Consider the following 20160-nt stretch of genomic DNA (forward strand, 5'->3'; position numbering starts at 1 on the left):
GTTAGAGAAATAGTACATATTTAATTTTCAGATATATTAAAAATAAAATGGTTGTAGTGGCTAGAGTCTGTTCATTTACCACGTGCATTGGCTCAGCTATCACACATCTACATTTTCTATGAAAACATACACATCTGGCTTTAATACTGCTGCTATGCAACTTTTCCCTACATGATGCTAATGTTTGGGAACTGACATGTCAGAGCTCATGCAACTGAAGATCACAGTTTTTAATCTTCATTTTGGATAAATTGAGATAATAGTATTTGAACTTAAAACTGTCCTCCCTTCAGCAAAGGTTTTACCAGTTAAGTAATCTTAGAAGGCAGCGACGTGGGCCCCACACGGTTCACCTCACCCATTTGGCACTTGGCAGTGTTCAAGTTTCTACAATATCCTGATGTTAGTGTGGGTGTGGGATGGGGGAGGTCTGGTCAGAGAAGCTAGGAGCTTTGACCAGTGGGGAGTCACCTGTGTTTTCATGTGAGGCGCACAGCAAACCGCCTCTAAGCCTCTAAGTGTTCTTTATCGGAGGCTATACCTTATTAGTACAATCTGAAAGGGTCCTTGTTGCTGGGGCGGGGGAGGGTGTCAAAGAGCACTCTCTGAAACAGCATGGGCTGTCTGGAAGCTTGTTCTAGATTTTGGATTAGCCTCTTTGGCCCCCTGAGGTTAAGGTGGATGTATCCTTATGCAGAGAAGCCACAGATCTGGAGGTACAGAAAACAGCTTAGGAGCTAGAGTTCCGAGTCCTGAGGACACACACAGCACCTCAGCTGGGGGCTGGGTAAAAGCAGGGGCACAAACCTGTGGGGTTCACCTGACACCTCCCCTGCTGGCCAGGAGCCTGTAACCACCACGCCCATCTTGAATGGCACCTTTTATATAATGTGGTTTTGGAATATGCTAGCTGGATTTGAGAAGTTTTTAGACCAGAGTCCTGCCTTATAGTAATAGCCTTTTACATGTAATCAATATAATGTTGATTTCATTCGGAATGGCGGGGAATTGGGTTAGAGATCGAAGCTTTAGCCAGGCTCTGGACGATTTCCTCTTGGCATCAGACAAACCCATTTAACTCGGAAGGAGTAGCCTGATCTTCACTTCGGTCTAAATGGGATTTCAGGGTGCAAGGTGGCCCAACTTTTCTCCCTCCCACCCCCTTCCCCAAAGCACACGGTATAACAGGGTGTTTGGCACAAAATGGGCAACTCAGATATCAGTTGAATGAAAGCAAGTTGGGGGGATAGGCTCATTTAAAAACAACAGAAACAGGCAATGGTTTGGAAACAGAAAAACTGGAAAGCTGCAAGCTTTCAGGTCAGAATACTTCCCTTGTAATAAGACTCTGCCAACTTGAATGTTAAAATGACAAAACATCAATATTCAGAGAAAGACGTGTTTACACAATGAACTGCATATGCAAATTTGATCTTTTGACAAGAGGTGAATTGATTTTGCTAGGATAGAAGAATTCCTGAATACTTTCCTGATCAGATGATATCTGAAAACAGAACCAACGCTGCCTTGGCACTTTTTATGCCCTTAGTAAAGCTACCCCGTAATAACCTTGCTCTGGACCTCAAGGCAGAGGTGCCTCTGAGTTTAGAGGCAGAATTTGACAAGTCACAAAAAATAAATTTACTAATTTAAAAAACAATGTTGGTTTTTGCATTTTCATTAGGGCAGGCTAGCTAATCTCATTTCACTGGTTTTTTAAAAAAGATTTTATATATTTGAAAGAGTACATGAGTGGGGAGAGAGGGGCAGAGGGAGAAGCAGACCCTCCCTGAGCAGGGAGCCTAGACACAGAACTCCGAGATCATGACTTGAGCCAAAGGGAGATGCTAAACCTACTGAGCCACGCAGGCACCCCTCAATTCACTATTTAACAGGACAAGCTGGTATTTGGTTTTCGGTGTGAGGCCTCTGCAGTTTTGCTCCTTTACTGGAATACACACACACACACACACACACACACACACACACTCATGCATGCGCACACACACCCCCCCAAAAGGGGAGCTGAGCATTAAGCTAAAGTAAAATGATTGAATCTGGTTTCTTAGGTTAAGGTTTAAGAAACCTTAAAAGGTTTAAAAACCCACCACACTATACTGGGTAAAACCATTTTATTAACTGACCAAAGCACTTCATTTTGTTTTCTGATTTGAGGTAAAACCATTAAACACGGTTCACAAGAAAATACAAGAACTATTCAACTACAGTTACAAGAGTTTGAAACCTCACTAGTTGTTCATATAATACTTTTACAAATTCATACAACTGTACAGTCTACTTAAGCTAAGTTTATTGTTAACCAAAAGACCAATATCAAAGACCTTGACTCTTGCCCTACTACTCTTGCAGTGGCTATGGTTTTGTAACAAGGGAAGAATAACTGTTACCTTAAGAAATATACGTTAAAAACCATTTGGCTAGTAATGTGTACTTTCTTCATTCCTCAGGGGCGTGTGTTGTGCGGTGTATGTGTAGGCTCTCCAGAGGGCAAACGCCTGCTTCTGTTCACCATAATCCCTCTCACGGCAAAAACTGTGTGAAATCAACACTGTCCCACTGTGAACATGGGGATTGGGGAAATAGTTCTACATTTTCTTTGTATATTTAGGTTTTTCGGGAAGCCAGTAGATTTCTTCCGAAGCTTTCTTTTGAACATTCAGATGGTGTTTTTAGAGCCTTATTATACATTGCTGTGTTAGTGGGGGCTTCTAAGTGTCCAGAGGAGGACAAAAAGAATGATGCAGTCTAGAAACACAGTGAATGTATTTTTCTCAACCAAGCCCAGCTTTAAGATTTCTTTCTTTTTTCCTGGGCAGCTCTCTTTAGTCAATACCAAGGCAGGCTTTGGAACACTGCAGATTTGCTTTAGAGGTAGATAAAACAGAAATCATGCAGTTAAGTCAATTGAGGAGGAAGGGCTTTGCACTCTTGAGGACATCAGGACCAGAAGGGGATCCTTTTTTTCGGGACTAGAAGGACTTTTCCCATTTAACATTTTTACCTGTTTGGGGGAAATACCCAAGTCTTACCTGTCTCTCTCAGGAAAAACTAAAGGCAGCCTGCACTAACTACAGACAGAAGGAGAGTGCCAACATTTGGATTACGGCACTGCAGTTCACGGTCTGGGTCTGTGACACACAAACACGTCATGCACTTGGAGACAGAGGTTAATTATATCAGTGTCACTAGTGATGTTAATTACAAAAACTTACAGCAAGTTCGAAACTTCTCTAAATATCGAAATCACCATGTTTTAAAGACAGACTGGAATGTTACAAATGATTCTGCAAAATACAAAAATAGATATGCTTCCACTGGGTGCTTTAATCATTTTTCCGAGCATTCTCATCTTTTGCTTCTTCCTCATCAGAGTACACAGTGGGCTCCTCCCCCTCCTTCAGCAGTTTGCCCACATGATGATACTTGACTGGAGGGAGAGAAGAAAACACAAATGAGCACTCTCACGCTTTACAGAGAACCGCTACATTTCATTGGAAAGCATTCGGTAGAGGCCTACCGCCTGTGCTGCAATGTGCTGGGCTTCTCGAAGTTGTCAATCACAGAGGACATACAGCACAGTCCTTGCCAATGGGGAATTAAGAGTTTCATTCAGGAGAAATACAGAACAGGTAGTGATGTCGGGCACTGGGAAGGTCCCAGGGAGTCGTATTTGTGGACAGGAGGGGGTGAGAAGAGCAAGGGCTCATGAGCTGTGAGTGAGGATTCTAGAACACCCTCCCAAAGAAGGCAATGCTTTGGGAAATGCACGGAAGGATCTGAGACGAGAGGGGTTTCCAGAAAATGGAATTGCAGTGTACAAAAAGGCATGCAGGGGAGATGTAACAGATCTGGAGAGCCATAGAGAGACCAAGCTGACAGCAACAGTGGGAGTGCAGATGGCTAAGCAGTGTGGGTAAATATTACGAAGGTTGTGGAAAGCCAACCTGAAGCATTTGGACCTAATCCTATAGGTGGCAAAAGTGTGTGACAAAAGAACGACACAGGAAACCAGTGCTTTGGCCAACATGGGATGGTGGTGGCATATCAGGCGGATTAGAGCCAGGAGACCAGGCGCAGGCTGCCCGGGGCGGGGTGGGGGGGCAGTGGGTAGATCTGTGTGTGAAGGAACAAGAGCCAGGAGTAGGGTGTCCATGGGAACAGAAAGGCTAGGATATGAGCTACTTTAAAGGAAAATGGAAACGTGAGTTGATGAAGTTAAGCCTGGAGCTTCCATGAACCAAACTGAGAGCTCTGGAGAGGGAGCCCCTCTGTGGGTGGGTGGGGGGCACGCAACAGGAAGTCCACAAGGGCTGGAAAAGTGAAGTTAATATTGGCAAGAAGCAGGTTCCTGGAAACCTCTGAGAAAGAAAAGTTCAGTGGAATTGTGGGGCAGCAAACTGTCTCAGAGAGTAAGGAAGTATGGGGAGGAAATGAAGTAGTGGTTGGGGACAAGCACTTCTCAGATGGTTGGTGGTGAAGGGATGAGGAGTCTAGTGGATGAACGAAAGCAGGAGACTGAATGTTTTCTCCACCCCAGGAAAAAAGCTGTGCAGGGCAGTTAAAGAAAGTGATTAAGGAGGCAGGAGAGCACTGGAGATGTTGGAGAAAACAGACTTAAGACTGCAAACCAGAAACTCAGCCACCAAAAAGAATGAAATCTTGCCATTTGCAGTGATGTGGATGGAGCTAGAGTGTATGATGCTAAGCAAGATTAACTCAGTCAGAGAAAGACAAATACCATATGATGTCACTCGTGGAGTTTAAGGAACAAAGCAGATGAACCATAGGGGAAGGGAGGGAAAAATAAAGATGAAAACAGAGAGGGAGGAAAACCATAAGAGACTCTTAACTATAGAGAACTGAGGGTCGCTGGAGGGGATGGGGGGATGGGGTTAGGGTTAAACTGGGTGATGGGCATTAAGGTGGGCACGTGATGGAATGAGCACTGGGCATTGTATGCAACTCAAGAAATCACTAAACTCTACCTCTGAAACTAAGAATACAGTATAGATTACTTAAACTGAATTTCAATAAAAATTTTTTTAAAAAGGAGAGAGGGGATAGAGTCAACAGACCACCAACCACCACACTGGCTGTTCTCTTGTGGCCCAGCTAACACAGGGTTAATCTTATCAATGTCAGAGGCCTAGAGGGCTGAGAGTCTCCTCTTTCTGCATATGGGTAGAAATTAGAGGAGTAACCAACCTGTCTAACCAGGTAGCCAGGCCTGCTTTTGTGTGAAATAATCACTGGAAACAATAGGAACTTCCCTATTTGAACATGTTATGAAGGTCCCTAGGGTGCTCAGGACTGTGCAAGACAAAAGCTGGGTGGCGCCCAAGAAACCTGCTTGAAGGAGAGTCCACACCAGTCTCGAGTGGAGCTCAAGTGTCAACACAGAATATGGGCCTGGTCTTATTAGTTTAAGGGGGAGAAAGTTTTTATGGTTTTTACCTCCCTGGTGAAGGCAAGCCCTAGAAGATTGAGCTTTGTTAAGTCAGAAATTACAACTCGGCAGCTCCACATAAAAGAACCTCTGTTTACAAAGGCATCCTTTGGATACAAATAAAAAAAAAAATCAGGGACGATGTTAGTTGAATTGTGTTTTCAAAGTAAAAACCTGCCTCTAGACCTGAAAGCTACACTTCTGTCCAGTTGGGACCCAAAACTTGAAGGTGGAGTGAGTCACAGCTAGCTAATAATTAACCCAGACTCTGAAGTCAGCATTATTTTCAAAGAAAATGGTTGGATTCAGCCAAAAGAGTCAGTAATATTTAACTGGCTATAGAGAACAGCAAACAGAAAAGATAAATTTGAAAATAAAACATCTTGAAGTGATGGTCACAGTCTTTATATACTGCTTCAAAGGTGGGAAAGATTAGTCAAATTCTTAGCAGTGCAATGTTGCTAAAGTGATTGTTAAACACTTAGGCTCAACCAAAGCCAAGTCCTCAGTTCTTGAAATTTGAACTTAACCCCCGTCCTGACTCCCCCCTCCTCCCAAAGATCTCAGCCTATAGCATAAACCAGGAAAACAAGCAGCTCCTCTTTTTCTTTTTAAAAATGCAGACACCATTGTTGTTGGGCAGATTATAAGCATCATTTGTGGATGAGGCCTATAGTTAGGCTCAATTAGATTAAGAGAGAAGCTGTTTTGTAGAACACAAGTCTCCCATTCTTCAACAGAAATGTGGGCTGCTTTTAAACAGCAAGTCTTACTGGTGAGGACTTCTGAAAATCCCTCTCTCTGTAGCCTACATGGCCACGATACTTTCCCCTACACCACAAGCACCAAATCCTAGTGTGGAATCCATATGAACCTGTCAAAGATTTATATAACAGAAACCAAAGTTTCCATAGAGAACTAGCTAAAAATTGGATGCAATCACAGCAAGTGACTCAGCACTGCTGCAATTACTTCAAGCCATGAACTTGATCCATCCAAGATTCAGGAGCCTATCAAAATGCTCCCCAGTTTCAGGCTGCTTAGTAGTAACTATTGTACTGCTGTGAATCCCATTACTGGTAGAAATTTGATCCAGGCACAATTTTTTAAAAATGCTTACAAGTGAACTGAGAGTCCCAGTCACTCAGGGTCTCCTGCTGGGCAGGAGTGAGGTCAGAAAGGTCATCGTACTCTTCCTTCAGTGCTTCCTTATCCAGGCAAAATGTGGCAAGGCCCCGGGATGCATCTCTTCCAGCAAAGACCCCGTATGGCCCCTCTTAAAAAACAGACAAAACCAAAGACCAATTTTTTATTAGACAGTAATTTCTCTGTGGTTCATACACAGAAAATGGCTTCCTTACCCATCAACAAAGACAGCTCTCTTTTGCAGCATCAAATTCCATCTGCAAACCAGAAGTAAATGTTGGTATTTTCATCATTATGTAGTAGAACCTGAAGGACCTGTTGTCATTAGACTTTTACGAATCAATATGCTATACATTATCATCCATTTCCTTTGATTCTCAAATAACTAATAAAACAGCCATGAATGATTATCTCCTGGGGCAGGATGGGGTGGTGGTAGTAGGAAATCATCCAAGATAACACTGAATTCAAGGGTCAGAATTCAACTTTAGGACGTTGAACCCAGAGTCTGTCTCTGTTGTAGGCGCTTGGGCTACACCAGTGAAAGTAGTGGCTTCTAAAAAAAAAAAAAAAAAAAAGAAAGAAAGAAAGTAGTGGCTTCTTAAGGAAGGAAGTAAGAAGGCATAAATGAAAACATTTCCTTATGGAACGTATTCTGATATGTTTTAATGAGTCAAAAGTATTTTATAGCAATCTTTGGTTGTGAGACTGTATTAAACATTAACATGTGGCATCTGCAGCAGAAATCGTTTTATAAGAGTATCAGTAGTTCAGAAATCTATCTACATGTTACATAATCTACACTATCAGTAAAGAAGAGGTAGCAGAGGGGATCAGGTTTGTCACTCTGGTGAGCTTGAAGACAAGACTCAAAATACTTAGACTTCCATGGGAAAAAAAAGACTGAATCAATATCCCAATATTATGTAAAACATTACAATGCTATTATATATAATATTACACTGAACTTTTGTCCAAGAGAGTGGTGAATTATTCAATAGGTACTTAAAGTAGGTGTTTCAACTTATTTATATATTGCACAAGTAAATGAAAAGAACCCAGTGTACTTTAACCCATGTGTTGTTTCCCCAAGGTAGATTGGGTAGCAACTCAGACATTAAAAAGTCTGTAAATAATTACTATGCCAAGTATAAGGAGATCAAGTTTCAGTATGGCCTGGTCACTGAAACCTCAATCCCCTAGAATTTTTTTTTTTATTTTTACAAATTAGACAAAATTGGGATCCCTGGGTGGCGCAGCAGTTTAGCGCCTGCCTTTGGCCCAGGGCGTGATCCTGGAGACTCGGGATCGAATCCCACATTGGGCTCCCGGTGCATGGAGCCTGCTTCTCCCTCTGCCTATGTCTCTGCATCTCTTTCTCTCTGTGTGTGTGTGACTATCATAAATAAATAAAAATTTAAAAAATAGACAAAATTTATGATCAACTTTTAAATGCAAATAAGGTTCTAAAGAAGAGTGGTTGTTTGCAATTTTCATTACATGCTACCATGTCTACTAATGAAGGTAAAAAAAAACCTCCATTATGGTTTTCACAAGTGTGTGTATGTGTATATATATGTGTATATATACATGGTAATGGACATCGTAGCACCTAATACTTGAAAACAGACCAACTGTTCTGGTTTTGACCTCAATACTTCAGAGATTATGGTCACAGAATACTTAAAAATGGCTCAAGGAGAACATTAAGTGTCTTTGGAGAATATAGACTATTGACCAGAACGTGTCTTCAGTAGAATATAAGCTCCGTGAGCAGAGATTTGTGTCTGTTTCACTCATGGCTGTACTTCTAGTACCCACAAAAGCACCATGTGTGGAATGATGGGCACCAGAACGAGTAATTTTTAGGAATCCTTTTTTACATGAATTATCATTTGCACATGGTATCACATATTCATGGGCTCACAGGATGATACCACAGGGTAGACTGAGGAGATCTCACAATGGGCCTATCCTTAGCATTTTTCAGAGAGACAACTAAGGCCCAGAGAGAACAATGCTTCACACAAGGTCGCACAGCCAGTCACTAATCCAACTGGGATTAGAACTCAGGTCGCCTGACTCCCCAGTTTTTGTGTTTCTGTGCTGCAGGCCTGCATTCCTCTCAATGACTTTGCAAATTACAATCCTATGATGTTGCTCTATGTACCCGCGTGGAGTACTTGATGGTTGTAGCTCAGTAGGAACAGCTATTTACATGATTACGTAAAGTGGAAATGACAACAATAAAGGGGTGGTTTTCAAATTATTTGGACAGTTCCATGGCCTACAGAAAGTAGGTCTTCTAAATTAACCACAAAAACCGCTAAGGGGACCAGTTCCTGAAGAACCCCAACCCATCTGATTTTGGTTAGTTGAACTGGCGGAGTGAAACAAAGCAGGACTGGAGATGACGTAGATCACTGCCTTCTATCCTCTTTCCTCTCTCCAGACCAGTGGGGAGGGGCACCCTCAATGTGGACACACTCCCTGAGCTCCCTGTTTCTAGGAGTTCATTATTACAGGAGCTAAAATCTCTTCCTCTTCATCTCCGGAATATTCTACTACACTGCAGGACTTTCCAAACCTGGCCCCTTCTCAAATGTGCCTGGGGGAGCCGCTTAAAACGCAGATTTGCTGGACCTCCCCCACAGAGCCTCCTCCACTGTTGCTGTGATTAAGCCTTGAATCTGTGTTTTTCCTCAGGCGCATCAGGTGATTCTGATCCGCAACCAGGCTTAGAAAGCCTCATCTCTAAGGCCCTTCGAGCCTACCCCCCTCTAAGGCTCAGCAGTCATCCACCCTCATTTCCCCTCTGGTTGGCTTTTCCTGAAATCCCCACACCCAGCAGCTTTCACAGCCCTACCCCTTTTGTTTCCCAGGATCCTCCCACTTCTCCCTCCCTCCATTTTTAATTTTTTTTTTTTGGCTTCTAGTCCTTTCTCTCCCGCTTGTAGACGGACTAAAATGCTGTATTACCTTTTCATCTCGCCACGATCCCATTGTCCGCTACGTTCAGCCTCCTTCTGCCCTAGATGGGCTCCCTTCCCCTCCGCCCCCCACCCAGGGAGCCTCTCCGTTCACCTTCCAGCTTTCCGGTCGGCCACACACAGCACGCGCACACACATACCAAACACACGCCACACACATACCTGACACATGCCACATTCCAAGCACGCGCGCGCGCGCACACTCGCGCCTGGCCAGCCACCGACACAGACTACGCACGCACACGGCTGCTACCTGCCACCGATCCCACCTCCGCCCCGCTCCCACATCGCCACAGGCAGCACCGCCAGTCCCGGCGGCAGAGGGCCTGGCCTCTTCGCCGAGCCTGGACCTCCTCCCACCCCTGCCCTCACCTACCGCCACCCCGCTGCCCTCGAGACACCCAAGTTTCCCTTCTCCAGCCCGACACCGCCCCTCCTTCAAGGAACCCTCAAACCCCATGCCCCCGAAGCTCCCTGAACGGCGCGTTCGGCCTTCCAGGCTGGCGAGCTCGCCCCCCCGCCCCGCGCCCCCGGCCCGGGCGCTCCAGCCTCCCCCCATCCCCGCGCTGGCGGCGTCCCCCGCCCGCCGCAGCCCTTCTAGAGTGGCCCTCGCCCGCCGCCGCCGGGGAGCCGCCCTGCCACGGCCGCCCGCTCGCCGCCATGCCTCCCTCGGGGCGCCCCTCTCCCCCGCGCCTCCCCCGGCCCCAGCCCCAGCCCCAGCCCCAGCCCCGGGCCGGGGCCCCTGCTTTTGTCTCCGCGTCCCCTAGGCGGCCGCCGTTACCGGGCCCGTAGAACTTGCGGCCTTTGGTCACGTCGAACACCTTGCCGTTGATGGCCATGAGTATGCGCGGGTCCTGGACGCCGTCGAAGCGCCGCAGCTCGGCGGGGGTGAAGTCGCGCCGCTTAAGGCGGGGCAGCGGGGGCGGCTCGTCGTCGTCGCTGTCGCCGCCGGCCGCCGGCTGGTCCCCGCGCACGATCTTGTACAGCAGGAAGACGCAGAGGCCGAGCAGCAGCAGGTTGAGCGGCGACGTGAAAATCTCGTGCAGCAGCCCGCCACCCTCCAGCTCGCTCGGGTCGGCGCCGGTCGCCGCCACATCCTCGGCAGCCATGATCGCTGGAGCAAAGGTTGGGCCGGGCTAGGGAAGGCTCCGGAACTGGCTGCTTTCTCCTCCCTCTCAGCGAGCTAGTGCGCGCGGGGCTCAGCGGACAAGGACTACCCGGCGGAGGAGGCGGGGCGGGCGGGAGGGCGGAGCCTCCCGGCCCCGCCCCCCGCGCCCGCCGAGGCACAGCGCTGCGTCCGGCCGCCGCCCCCCACCTGGTCTCCCGACGGTCGCTCCTCTCCCGGGGCCGGGGCCCGCCTGCCCTGCGGCGGGGGGAGCCGCTGCCGGCCTCCGCCCAACCCGAGAGGCCCGGGGCCCGGCCTCACGCCGTCCCGGCGCCGGCCTCTCGCTGAGCGCGACGCAGCGCGCAGCCCTCCTCCGCACCCTCGCCGGCTGCGCGCCGCGACCAGCTCGCGGAGCCTGGCCTTTGCTCGGCCACCTGTTGCGCGCCGCTCGCGACTCCATTTCTCTCGCTGCGGCTTCCCCCTCGCCTCCCATTCTGAAGCCTCCCCTTTCCCCGCCCGTCCCCCGGGACCGCGAGGCTCTCTTGGGGCCCCGGAAAGAGACTCCTCGAGCTGCTCTTTCCACCTTGGAGGCCCAGACCACGCATTTCCACCTCGGGAACCCCGTTCCACTCCCCTTAACGACCCTTCTGCAATCCTCGCCGCCGGAGGCTGTGGCGAGGACACCCCGGGGAGCTCTCGTCAGTGCACAGGCCCCTGACAGTCCTCCCAATATCTGGGGGTGTCGGATCGGCTCACCGGGTTTAAGTTGGGTTCATTCTCGGAAATGTAAACCCTTTCGCAATCACAGACTTGCTCAGTCCCAACGCATCAGCAAGCAACCTTCAGTTGTTGCGCTTTTTTTTTTTTTTTTTTGGCTCAAAATAGCAAAGTTTCTTTGTTGGCAGCGCTCCTTTATTTTTTTATGATAGTCACAGAGAGAGGGGCAGGCTCCATGCACCGGGAGCCCGACGTGGGATTCGATCTCGAGTCTCCAGGATCGCGCCCCGGGCCAAAGGCAGGCGCCAAACCGCGATCCACCGACAGCGTTCTTTTATTTGAAACCTGTCGAGCTACCCTTGGCAGTCTCAATAACCCTGTGCTGTATCCCAGACGAAAGCGGGAGTTACCGGGAGATCCTGTTTGGTCCCTTCCTTTCCCGGGTATTTCCCCCGGCTATTGATGTGCTAACCGTCTGCACAGGAGCAGGCCTTAGGGAGGAGGGCTGTCTATACCCTATAAAAACCTAATCTGGCCGCCCTCTTCACTGTCACAGGGGGGAGGGGAGCGGAAGAAAGAATAGACAGAAGGGGGAAATATAATTAAAACCAAACCCTGCTCACATCTGCGGCCCAGAGCAGTACTTTTCCACCAAGAGTTCTGTTCGCTTACACATAATTTACTCCCCCTCTCAACACGCAAGAGATTCGAGAGAATTGGCTTCTTACCTCAGAATTTCTGAGCACAAAAAATTTCTGGCACAAACTGCTTCCATCCCTGCCCCCACCCCATCTTCTTAAATCATTTAAAAGTACATATGAGTGGAATAATCCTTAAATTGGGCCCACACATTTTTTTCCCCACAAATCTGAATTTAGGGTTAGCTGAAATGGCCCTTATAGGTCTTGTCAAACTTCTTCGATGTAATCAAGTGAAAGCAGGCTTAAACTGAGGGCACAAGGCTATATTTAGACTCTGTCTTTGGTTTTATTTATTTATTTTTTTAAAGATTTATTTATTTATTCATTCAGAAAGAGCGAGAGAGAGGCAGAGACACAGGCAGAGGGAGAAGCAGGCTCCACGCAGGAAGCCCGACGTGGGACTCGATCCAGGGTCTCCAGGATCACACCCTGGGCTGCAGAAGGCGCTAAACCGCTGCGCCACCAGGGCTGCCCTGTCTTTGGTTTTAAAAGTCTATGGCCAAGGTATTTGTGAAAACCAACAAACTTGTGAAAAATATTTTCATTTACATCTAATGACAGAGAAAAGGGTTAATATCTTGTAAGGGCTCACTTTGATTGATAAGAAAATCCATAAGATGTTAGTCAATAAATGGGCAAAAATGGAAATAGGTAGCCCAAAGAAGAGTGCGCACCAATGGTGAATAAGCATATGAAAAATGTTCAGTCTCGCTGGCAATGAAAAATGGAGATACCACTGTCACCTACCACCTGACCTCCCTGTCGGAAAGATTCAAGGAGAAAAAGGATGATCTACAAGGCTGGCAGGAGGGTGATGAGACTCTTGTATTCTGTTGGGAGTAGAAATTGACATAGCCTTTTGTCATTCATAAAAATAGTTTCTATCCATTAATCCCACTTCTAGAAATGTACTCTTTGGTCCAGTGCTTTGACCTCTAGGAATCCATGCCAAGGAAACACTTAGAAATGCAAATGAAGATTTCATTACCAAGATGCTTATCAGAAAAGTTTTTTTAAAACTAAGCTCTATGTCCAATGTGGGGCTCTAACTTATTACGCAAGAGCAAGAGTTGCATGCTCTACTGACTGAGCCAGCCAGTAGAAATAGCTGATTAATCCACTTGCAATGTGACAAAACCATAAAACATTATTATGGCATGCATGACATGGGAAAATGCTTATGTCTTAATATTAAGAAAGAAAAACAATACGAAACTACACAGTATGAAAACTCAACTGTGTTTAAAAAATGCATTAAAAGGAAGCCTAAAAGGAAACCTGGTAAAAATGTTAACTGTCATGATTGTTTGTTTCTTTGTGCTTTCCTACATTTTTTACAGTCAGCACATGTCACTTTTAGCTTCAGAAGAAAAAAAAGGTTTATTATTAGTTTTGTGAAAAAAATGTAGAACGGTAAAACATGCTCATTATAACAAACAAACAATATGTAAGTTGTTTAATAAATAAACAATAAAAACAATAAAAGAAAACAAAAGAAAAAATGAAATTCATTCTTTGTCTCCCAGCTCCCCAGGCAATCTTTAAATGGGGCCCACACATTAGCAGTTCGTTTTATATTCTTGCAGACATGTGAAACACACACACACACACAGAAATTTTGTTTTACAAAACTGGGGAAATTTAAGAATAATAAATGGTTCACCAGAGTTTTTTTTTTTTCTAATAGAGATACAAAGTAAAAAATAAGTCATTAGCTCCCACCCAGATAACCCCTGTTGAAATTTTTAAAAAATTTTTATTTCTTTATTCATGAGAGACAGAGAGAGAGAGTGAGAGAGAGAGAGGCAGAGACACAGGCAGAGGGAGAAGCAGGCTCCATGCAGGGAGCCCAACGTGGGACTTGATCCCAGGTCTCCAGGATCACACCCGGGGTTGAAAGGGGCACTAAACCGCTGAGCCACTGGGGCTGCCCAAGTTTTGTTTTGTTTTGTTTTTGTTTTTAATAAAGATTTTATTTTATTTATTCATGAGACACACACAGAGAGAGGCAGAGACACAGGCAGAGGGAGAAGCAGGCTCCATGCAGGAAGCCTGATGTGGGACTTGATCTCGTGTCTCCAGGATCACACCCTGGGCTAAAGGCAGCGCTAAACCGCTGAGCCACCCTGGCTGCCCCCCTGTTGAAATTTTTTAAGAGTCATATTTGTTGGGACACCTGGGTGGCTCAGTGGTTGAGCCTGTGCCTTTGGCTCAGGTCGTGATCCTGGAATCCGGGATCAGATGGAGTCGTGTCCCCCCACCCCTCCCTGCATCGGGCTCCCTGCATGGAGCCTGCTTATTCCTCTGCCTCAGTCTCTGCCTCTCTCTGTGTGTCTCTCATGAATGAATAAATAAAATCTTAAAAAAATAAAATCCTTCTCTTCATCCCTGATTCTCTCTCCTCAAAAATAAACACTACTGAAAGTAGGGGAAATGTCAGAGGCAGAAAGACAATACAGTATGATATTTCTTATACGTGGAATCTAAAAGCAGACACTGAACTCACAAACACACAGTGGAATGGTGGTGACCAAGGGCTGGGGGTGGGAGAAGGGGAGAGATGTATTAGGGTGCATACTCGCAACTAGTAGATAAATAAGTCCTGAAGAGCTAATGTACACTATTAGTACAGTACAGTGATTATAGGCCACAAACCTGTATCTTAAACATTAAACTTCCTAAGAGACTAGATCTTATTTTTTCCCACCACTAGAAGAAATGATCACTATGGGATGAGACAGGTGTTAGCTAATGCTACAACAACAATCCTATTACAATATAAACGTATCAGTGTGTTGTATACCTTAAACTTACACAATGCTGTATGTTATCTCACTTCAGCTATATTTTATCTTTTTAAATTTATTTGAAAGAGTGGGGAGTGGAGAGCAGAGGAAGAGGGAGAGAGAGAATCTCAAGCAGAGTCCCCGCTGAGCATAGAGACTGATGCGGGGCTGGATCCCACAATCCTGAGATCATGGTCTGAGCTAAAATCAAGAGTCAGACACTTAACCCACTGAGCCATGCAGACACCTATATTTTGTCTTTATAAAAAGTGGGGTAAATGCCTTTATGGAAGGCTGGAGGGTTTATAATTTTCATTCATCACAGTACAATGTCCTTCCTGCTACACCTCTGTATTCCCCTGGATAATTGATTGAAGGAAATCCTGCCTCACACAGTGGGTAGAAAATGTATTCAACTTAAAACTTCAAGCAGCGATACAGCTTGAGAATATAAATGCTCTTGGCACTTATTTGATATTTAGGTGGGCTCTTAAGTAACCCTGGGATGTTGAGATTGTTGAGGAAAAGCAGCCCCCCACCCCATTCTGGCTTGTAGTCGGTGGAAAGGTTTTGTCCAGAGTTCTCGAATTCTGTGGAAATAGGAAGGGAGCTCCTGACTTAAAAGCCCTCTCCAGAACATAAGAGTTGCATTATATGTGCTCTTTGGCTTCAAATCAATTTCTAAAGCTTATGTACTTGACCTGTGGACTACTTATTTCCCAAGATATATATTAAGTCTGTTAATGTTTCCAAACCTCCTGCCTCCTTTAAATTATTTTCAAAGGTCTCTAAAAGCTTTTAAAGAAAAATAGGACAATTTGGCTGATTAGCTAGAAAATGTGTGGGAAGTAATTCGACTTCACTAGTAATCAAATCCAAAAGAACATAGTAACAACGTACCACTTTTCATCATTCAAATTACTGGAGCATTCTTTTTTGCCTTTTGTTTCTTGAAGCTTTTTAAGAATGGTAATACTTCATGTTGGCAAGCATACAGCAAGGCAAGCACTCTGACACAATGCTGGCAAGAATGAAATTGCTAGAATGAAAGATTCATTTGTTCACCGATGTATTTAAAGCACCTAGACCATGTCTGCCTCAATAAAGTAGTAGGCACTCAATGTCAACTAAATTCTATTTTCTTTTTAAAAAAGATTTATTTATTTATTTGTGAGAGACATAGAGAGAGAGGCAGAGACATAGGCAAAGGGAGAAGCAGGCCCCTCACAGGGAGCCCATTGCGGGACTCAATCCTGGATCTCATGAGCCGAAGGCAGACACTCAACGGCTGAGCCACCCAGGCATCCCCTAAATTACATTTTAAATGAGGTTAGCCTTTCTAGAAAGCCCTTTTGGCAATATGCAGCAAGTGCCTCAAATTATTCCTAACCTGTGACCAAGGAATTTAACTTCTAGAACTTTTTCCTGGGGAAGTGCTCACCGGAGCACTCTCTATATGTATATCTCTGTAAACAGAGATTTGTACGGAAAAAAAAAATCACAAAGCATGATAGATGGTAGCAAAAACTGGAAACCAGTTTGAAACTAAGTATTCAAAGATGCGCTTCATCTCACTCAGAGCAAAAGTCCAAAGTCCTTACAGCAGCTTTCAAAGCCCCACAGGATTCACACCGCCCTACCCAACCCTCACCTTTAGGACTTGAGCACCTCATTTCCCAATTCCTTCCTTGGTCACTCTACTTTCAGCCTCAGTCATTTCCTTGCTGGCCTTGGAACAACCAAACCTGTTTCCAGTTCAGGGACTCTGTACTTGTGATTTCTTTTGCTGGAATGCTCTTGCCCAAATATCCTCATGGATCATTCCTTCATTGCTTTCAGATCTTGAAACATCATCCCCCGCCTCTCCATCCCCCTTCTGGGCTTTATTTTTCTCCATTGTATTTACTGCTTCCTAATATACAATATCATTCACTCACTTTTTTGATTATCTTCTCTATCTTGAATGTGAGCCACACAAGAAGAGAAATTTTCTTTCTTTCCCCACCATATCCCCTGTACTTAGAATAGTGGCTGGCCCATAGCAGGTGCTCAGTTAAACATTTGTGGACTTTAACTAATTTGAATATGGAAACCCACTATGTGAAACATACATGCACAGACAAAACATGAAGGAAATATACATAATCGTTAATGACAACTGGGTTTCTTTTTTTTTTAAGATTTTATTTATTCATGAGAGAGAGAGAGAGAGAGGCAGAGACACAGGCAGAGGGAGAAGCAGGCTCCATGCTGGGAGCCTGACACGGGACTCGATCCTGGGGCTCCAGGATCACGCCCTGGGCCAAAGGCAGGCATTGAGCCGCTGAGCCACCCAGGGATCCCCGACAGCTGCGTTTCTGACACAGCTGCAGCCACCTCATGGTTCCGGGAGGGGCAGAGGTCCCATCCACCTGTCTGCACTATGCCCAGTGGCCTGCCGAAGTTGCGCTGTGCAGCGACTCCTGCGTGGAACTGAGCTGGTACTGGGACCAGCCCTTCCAAGGTGACAGTGAAGAACAGGAAAAATTACTGAAGATAGCTGTGTATTGGATGCTGAAAACCTTTCCTTTTACACCACTGAAAGGAAAAATCTATGAACTCTTCAGCAGAAGTGGAGGCATAAAGAAAATCATGAAGGACCCGAAGATGAAGACAACAGCATGTGGGTTCTGCTTTGTGGAGTACCACTCAAGAGCAGGTGCAGAAAATGCCATGAGGTACATGCATGGAACACATTTGGGTGACGGGATCATTCATGCAGACTGGGACGCAGGTTTTAAGGAGGGCAGGTAGTATGGCCATGGGTGATCTGGAGAACAAGCACGAGATGAGTATTGGCAAGACAATGATGCTGAGAGAGGAGGCTATGGAAAATTGGCCCCAAACTAGTAAGTGGTGAGAGCCCCATCATGAAATCTCACTCCTTTGGCCCGTTGAATTTGCCAGGCATTACCCAGGGTCTGAAAACCTGCTCACTTTTTAAAAAGATTTTATTTATTTATTCATGAGAGACACACACACACAGAGGCAGAGACATAGGCAGAGGGAGAAGCAGGCTCCGCACAGGGAACCTGATGCGGGACTCGATCCAAGGACCCTGGGATCACGACCTGAGCCAAAGGCAGATGCTCAACTGCTGAGCCACCACCTCTAAACCTGCCCACTTCTACCACGCTTTTTTTTTTTTTAAAGAAATCTCTACACTCAACGTGGGGCTGGAACTCACAACCCCAAGATCAAGAGTTGCTAGCTCCAGGGGACTAAGCCAGCCACGTGCACCCACCATGCTTTGTTCAAGGTCTCTACTGAGCTGGAAGCCTTTTCATGTTTTCCTATTAAGGGACAGAATCCGAAAGAATGCCTTTAATTCTATAGTCTTGGAATCTTGGCCAGGTGTCAGGTTACCAGAATGATTTTATGTTACTGTGTCCAAATTTGTGTTGCATGGCAACAGATTTGATCTCTGATCTTGATCTAGCAGCCCAAAACACCACACTTCTTTTAGGAAGATGGAAACTTTTAAAAATTGATAGTAGATTCATGGTCTACATTGGGGCCTGGAGTTATTATTTAACAATTTTTAAGTTTACAGAAGATAAAATATGATAAATGAAGTTTTGCTCTGTCATACAACTTTGCTCTAAATTAGTAGATGTTTGACAACTGAATTTGCTTTCTGTGTTGAGTTGTCATCTCTAAAGGCCAACTTAGGAGTCAAGGGACCTTTCTGAATTGTTGGTGCAAAAGTAAGCCTTAGACCATCTCAGGGAATACTGCCTGCTTATGTGCTTTATGTATTAGGACTTGAAAAGTATTTATGCATTTTTCCAAAGATGTGTTTTCCATAAAGCCACCAAAAAAAGGGTTTATGCATCAGACTGATTCATTTTCAGAGTGATCTTGGAAACGGACTAGGTTTTAAAAGAGCTTGAAGATCGAGAGAACACATAACAAGAACAATCAGAATTACTTCCCTCAGGAAATGTGACTTGGCCAATTCCTCATTGAAGTCTGCCTTGTTTTCTCCCTGACCGTGCTTGCTGAGTTTCGGAGCCTTGAGAGTGAGCTGATAGCCTCTATAGAGAAGGAAGCCTACAAAATAGATTTCTCTAATATACTTGAGCTATTGCTCACTTAAGTTGTTAGTGTAGTGCAATTTTCCCTGACATGAGTGAAATGTTTTCAGCTAGCAGCAGAGTATGTCTTAACTTCCACTAGAGTTTGTGGAAGTTGGTGCTGCAATATCTCAGATAAGCCTCTTTCCCTTTATGGTCAGTATAGGTTCTTTCATTTAAGTTCAAGCTGATTATTTGGGTTTTTAAGAGCCACATCTAGTAGTACGGGTTTAGGAAAGAACCATTTGCAGGTGTTCAATGAAGACATATTCTTCATTTTAAAAATGTCTTTTACACGGTAGCTTGAATTAATGTATTTTAAAATTTTGTAGTAAAACATAACTCAGTTTTCTATAGGCCTTAAAATGGACAGTGGTTCCTGCTTGAATTGTTAGCCCGAGTTATCATTGTCTCTACCTATGACCTCATCTATAAAGAGGGACATTAAAAAAAAAAAAGAAAAAAGAAAAGAGGGACATTGAACTCTTGAAAAAAAGAACTTATGACAACTAGGATGTTAACTATAGTGGAATTAAAATTTTTTAAATGTTAATGACAACTATCTCTGGGTTGTGAGATTATGGGTAATTTTTGCTTCCTTTTTTTGTACTGTGAACATAAATTACTTTCATTACTGTAAAAAAGTAACACAAAGTTCAAGCTTTTATTTATTTTTTTAAAGATTTTATTTATTTATTCATGAGAGAAACAGAGAGAGGCAGAGACACAGGCAGAGGGAGAAGCAGAGGGAGAAGCAGGCTCCCTGGGATCAAGCCCTGAGCCGAAGGCAGACGCTCAACCACTGAGCCACGCATGTGTCCCAAGTTCAAACTTTTAAAAGGATAAAAACCAAAACTTCAAAGTTGCTAACTATGTCTTATGTAATAGAAATATATGGATTCCAAAAAAACCTCCAAAAACAAAAAAGGGAAGTATAGGGATTCTACATTTTCAGAGATTTGAGTAGGCAGCATTTGGTGCTAAGATTTTTAAAAAAGATTTTATTTATTCATTCATGAGAGACAGAGAAAGAGAGAGAGAGAGAGAGAGAGAGACAGGCAGAGACAGAAGCAGGTTCCATGCAGGGAGCCCGATGTGGGACTCGATCCCAGGACTTGATCCTGGGACTCCAG

At 45.0% G+C, this 20160-nt stretch overlaps 1 protein-coding gene and 1 pseudogene across 1 annotated transcript; one reads left to right on the forward strand and one right to left on the reverse strand.

Moving 5' to 3' along the window:
• Nucleotides 1-2115: 2115 nt before the first annotated feature.
• Nucleotides 2116-10817, reverse strand: PGRMC1 (progesterone receptor membrane component 1). Its single transcript, XM_072816413.1, has 3 exons — nt 10385-10817; nt 6588-6743; nt 2116-3448 (listed from the first exon to the last, which is right to left on the reverse strand). Exons 1-3 carry the CDS (start codon nt 10710-10712, stop codon nt 3345-3347), a joined length of 588 nt encoding a protein of 195 aa, XP_072672514.1. The 5' UTR covers nt 10713-10817; the 3' UTR covers nt 2116-3344.
• A 6474-nt stretch (nt 10818-17291) lies between these two features.
• LOC140628438 (nuclear cap-binding protein subunit 2 pseudogene) lies at nt 17292-17801 on the forward strand (annotated as a pseudogene).
• The last annotated feature ends 2359 nt before the right edge of the window (nt 17802-20160 follow it).

This window comes from Canis lupus, chromosome X (genome assembly GCF_048164855.1).
Source record: "Canis lupus baileyi chromosome X, mCanLup2.hap1, whole genome shotgun sequence".
In the NCBI taxonomy this organism is placed as follows: domain Eukaryota; kingdom Metazoa; phylum Chordata; class Mammalia; order Carnivora; family Canidae; genus Canis; species Canis lupus.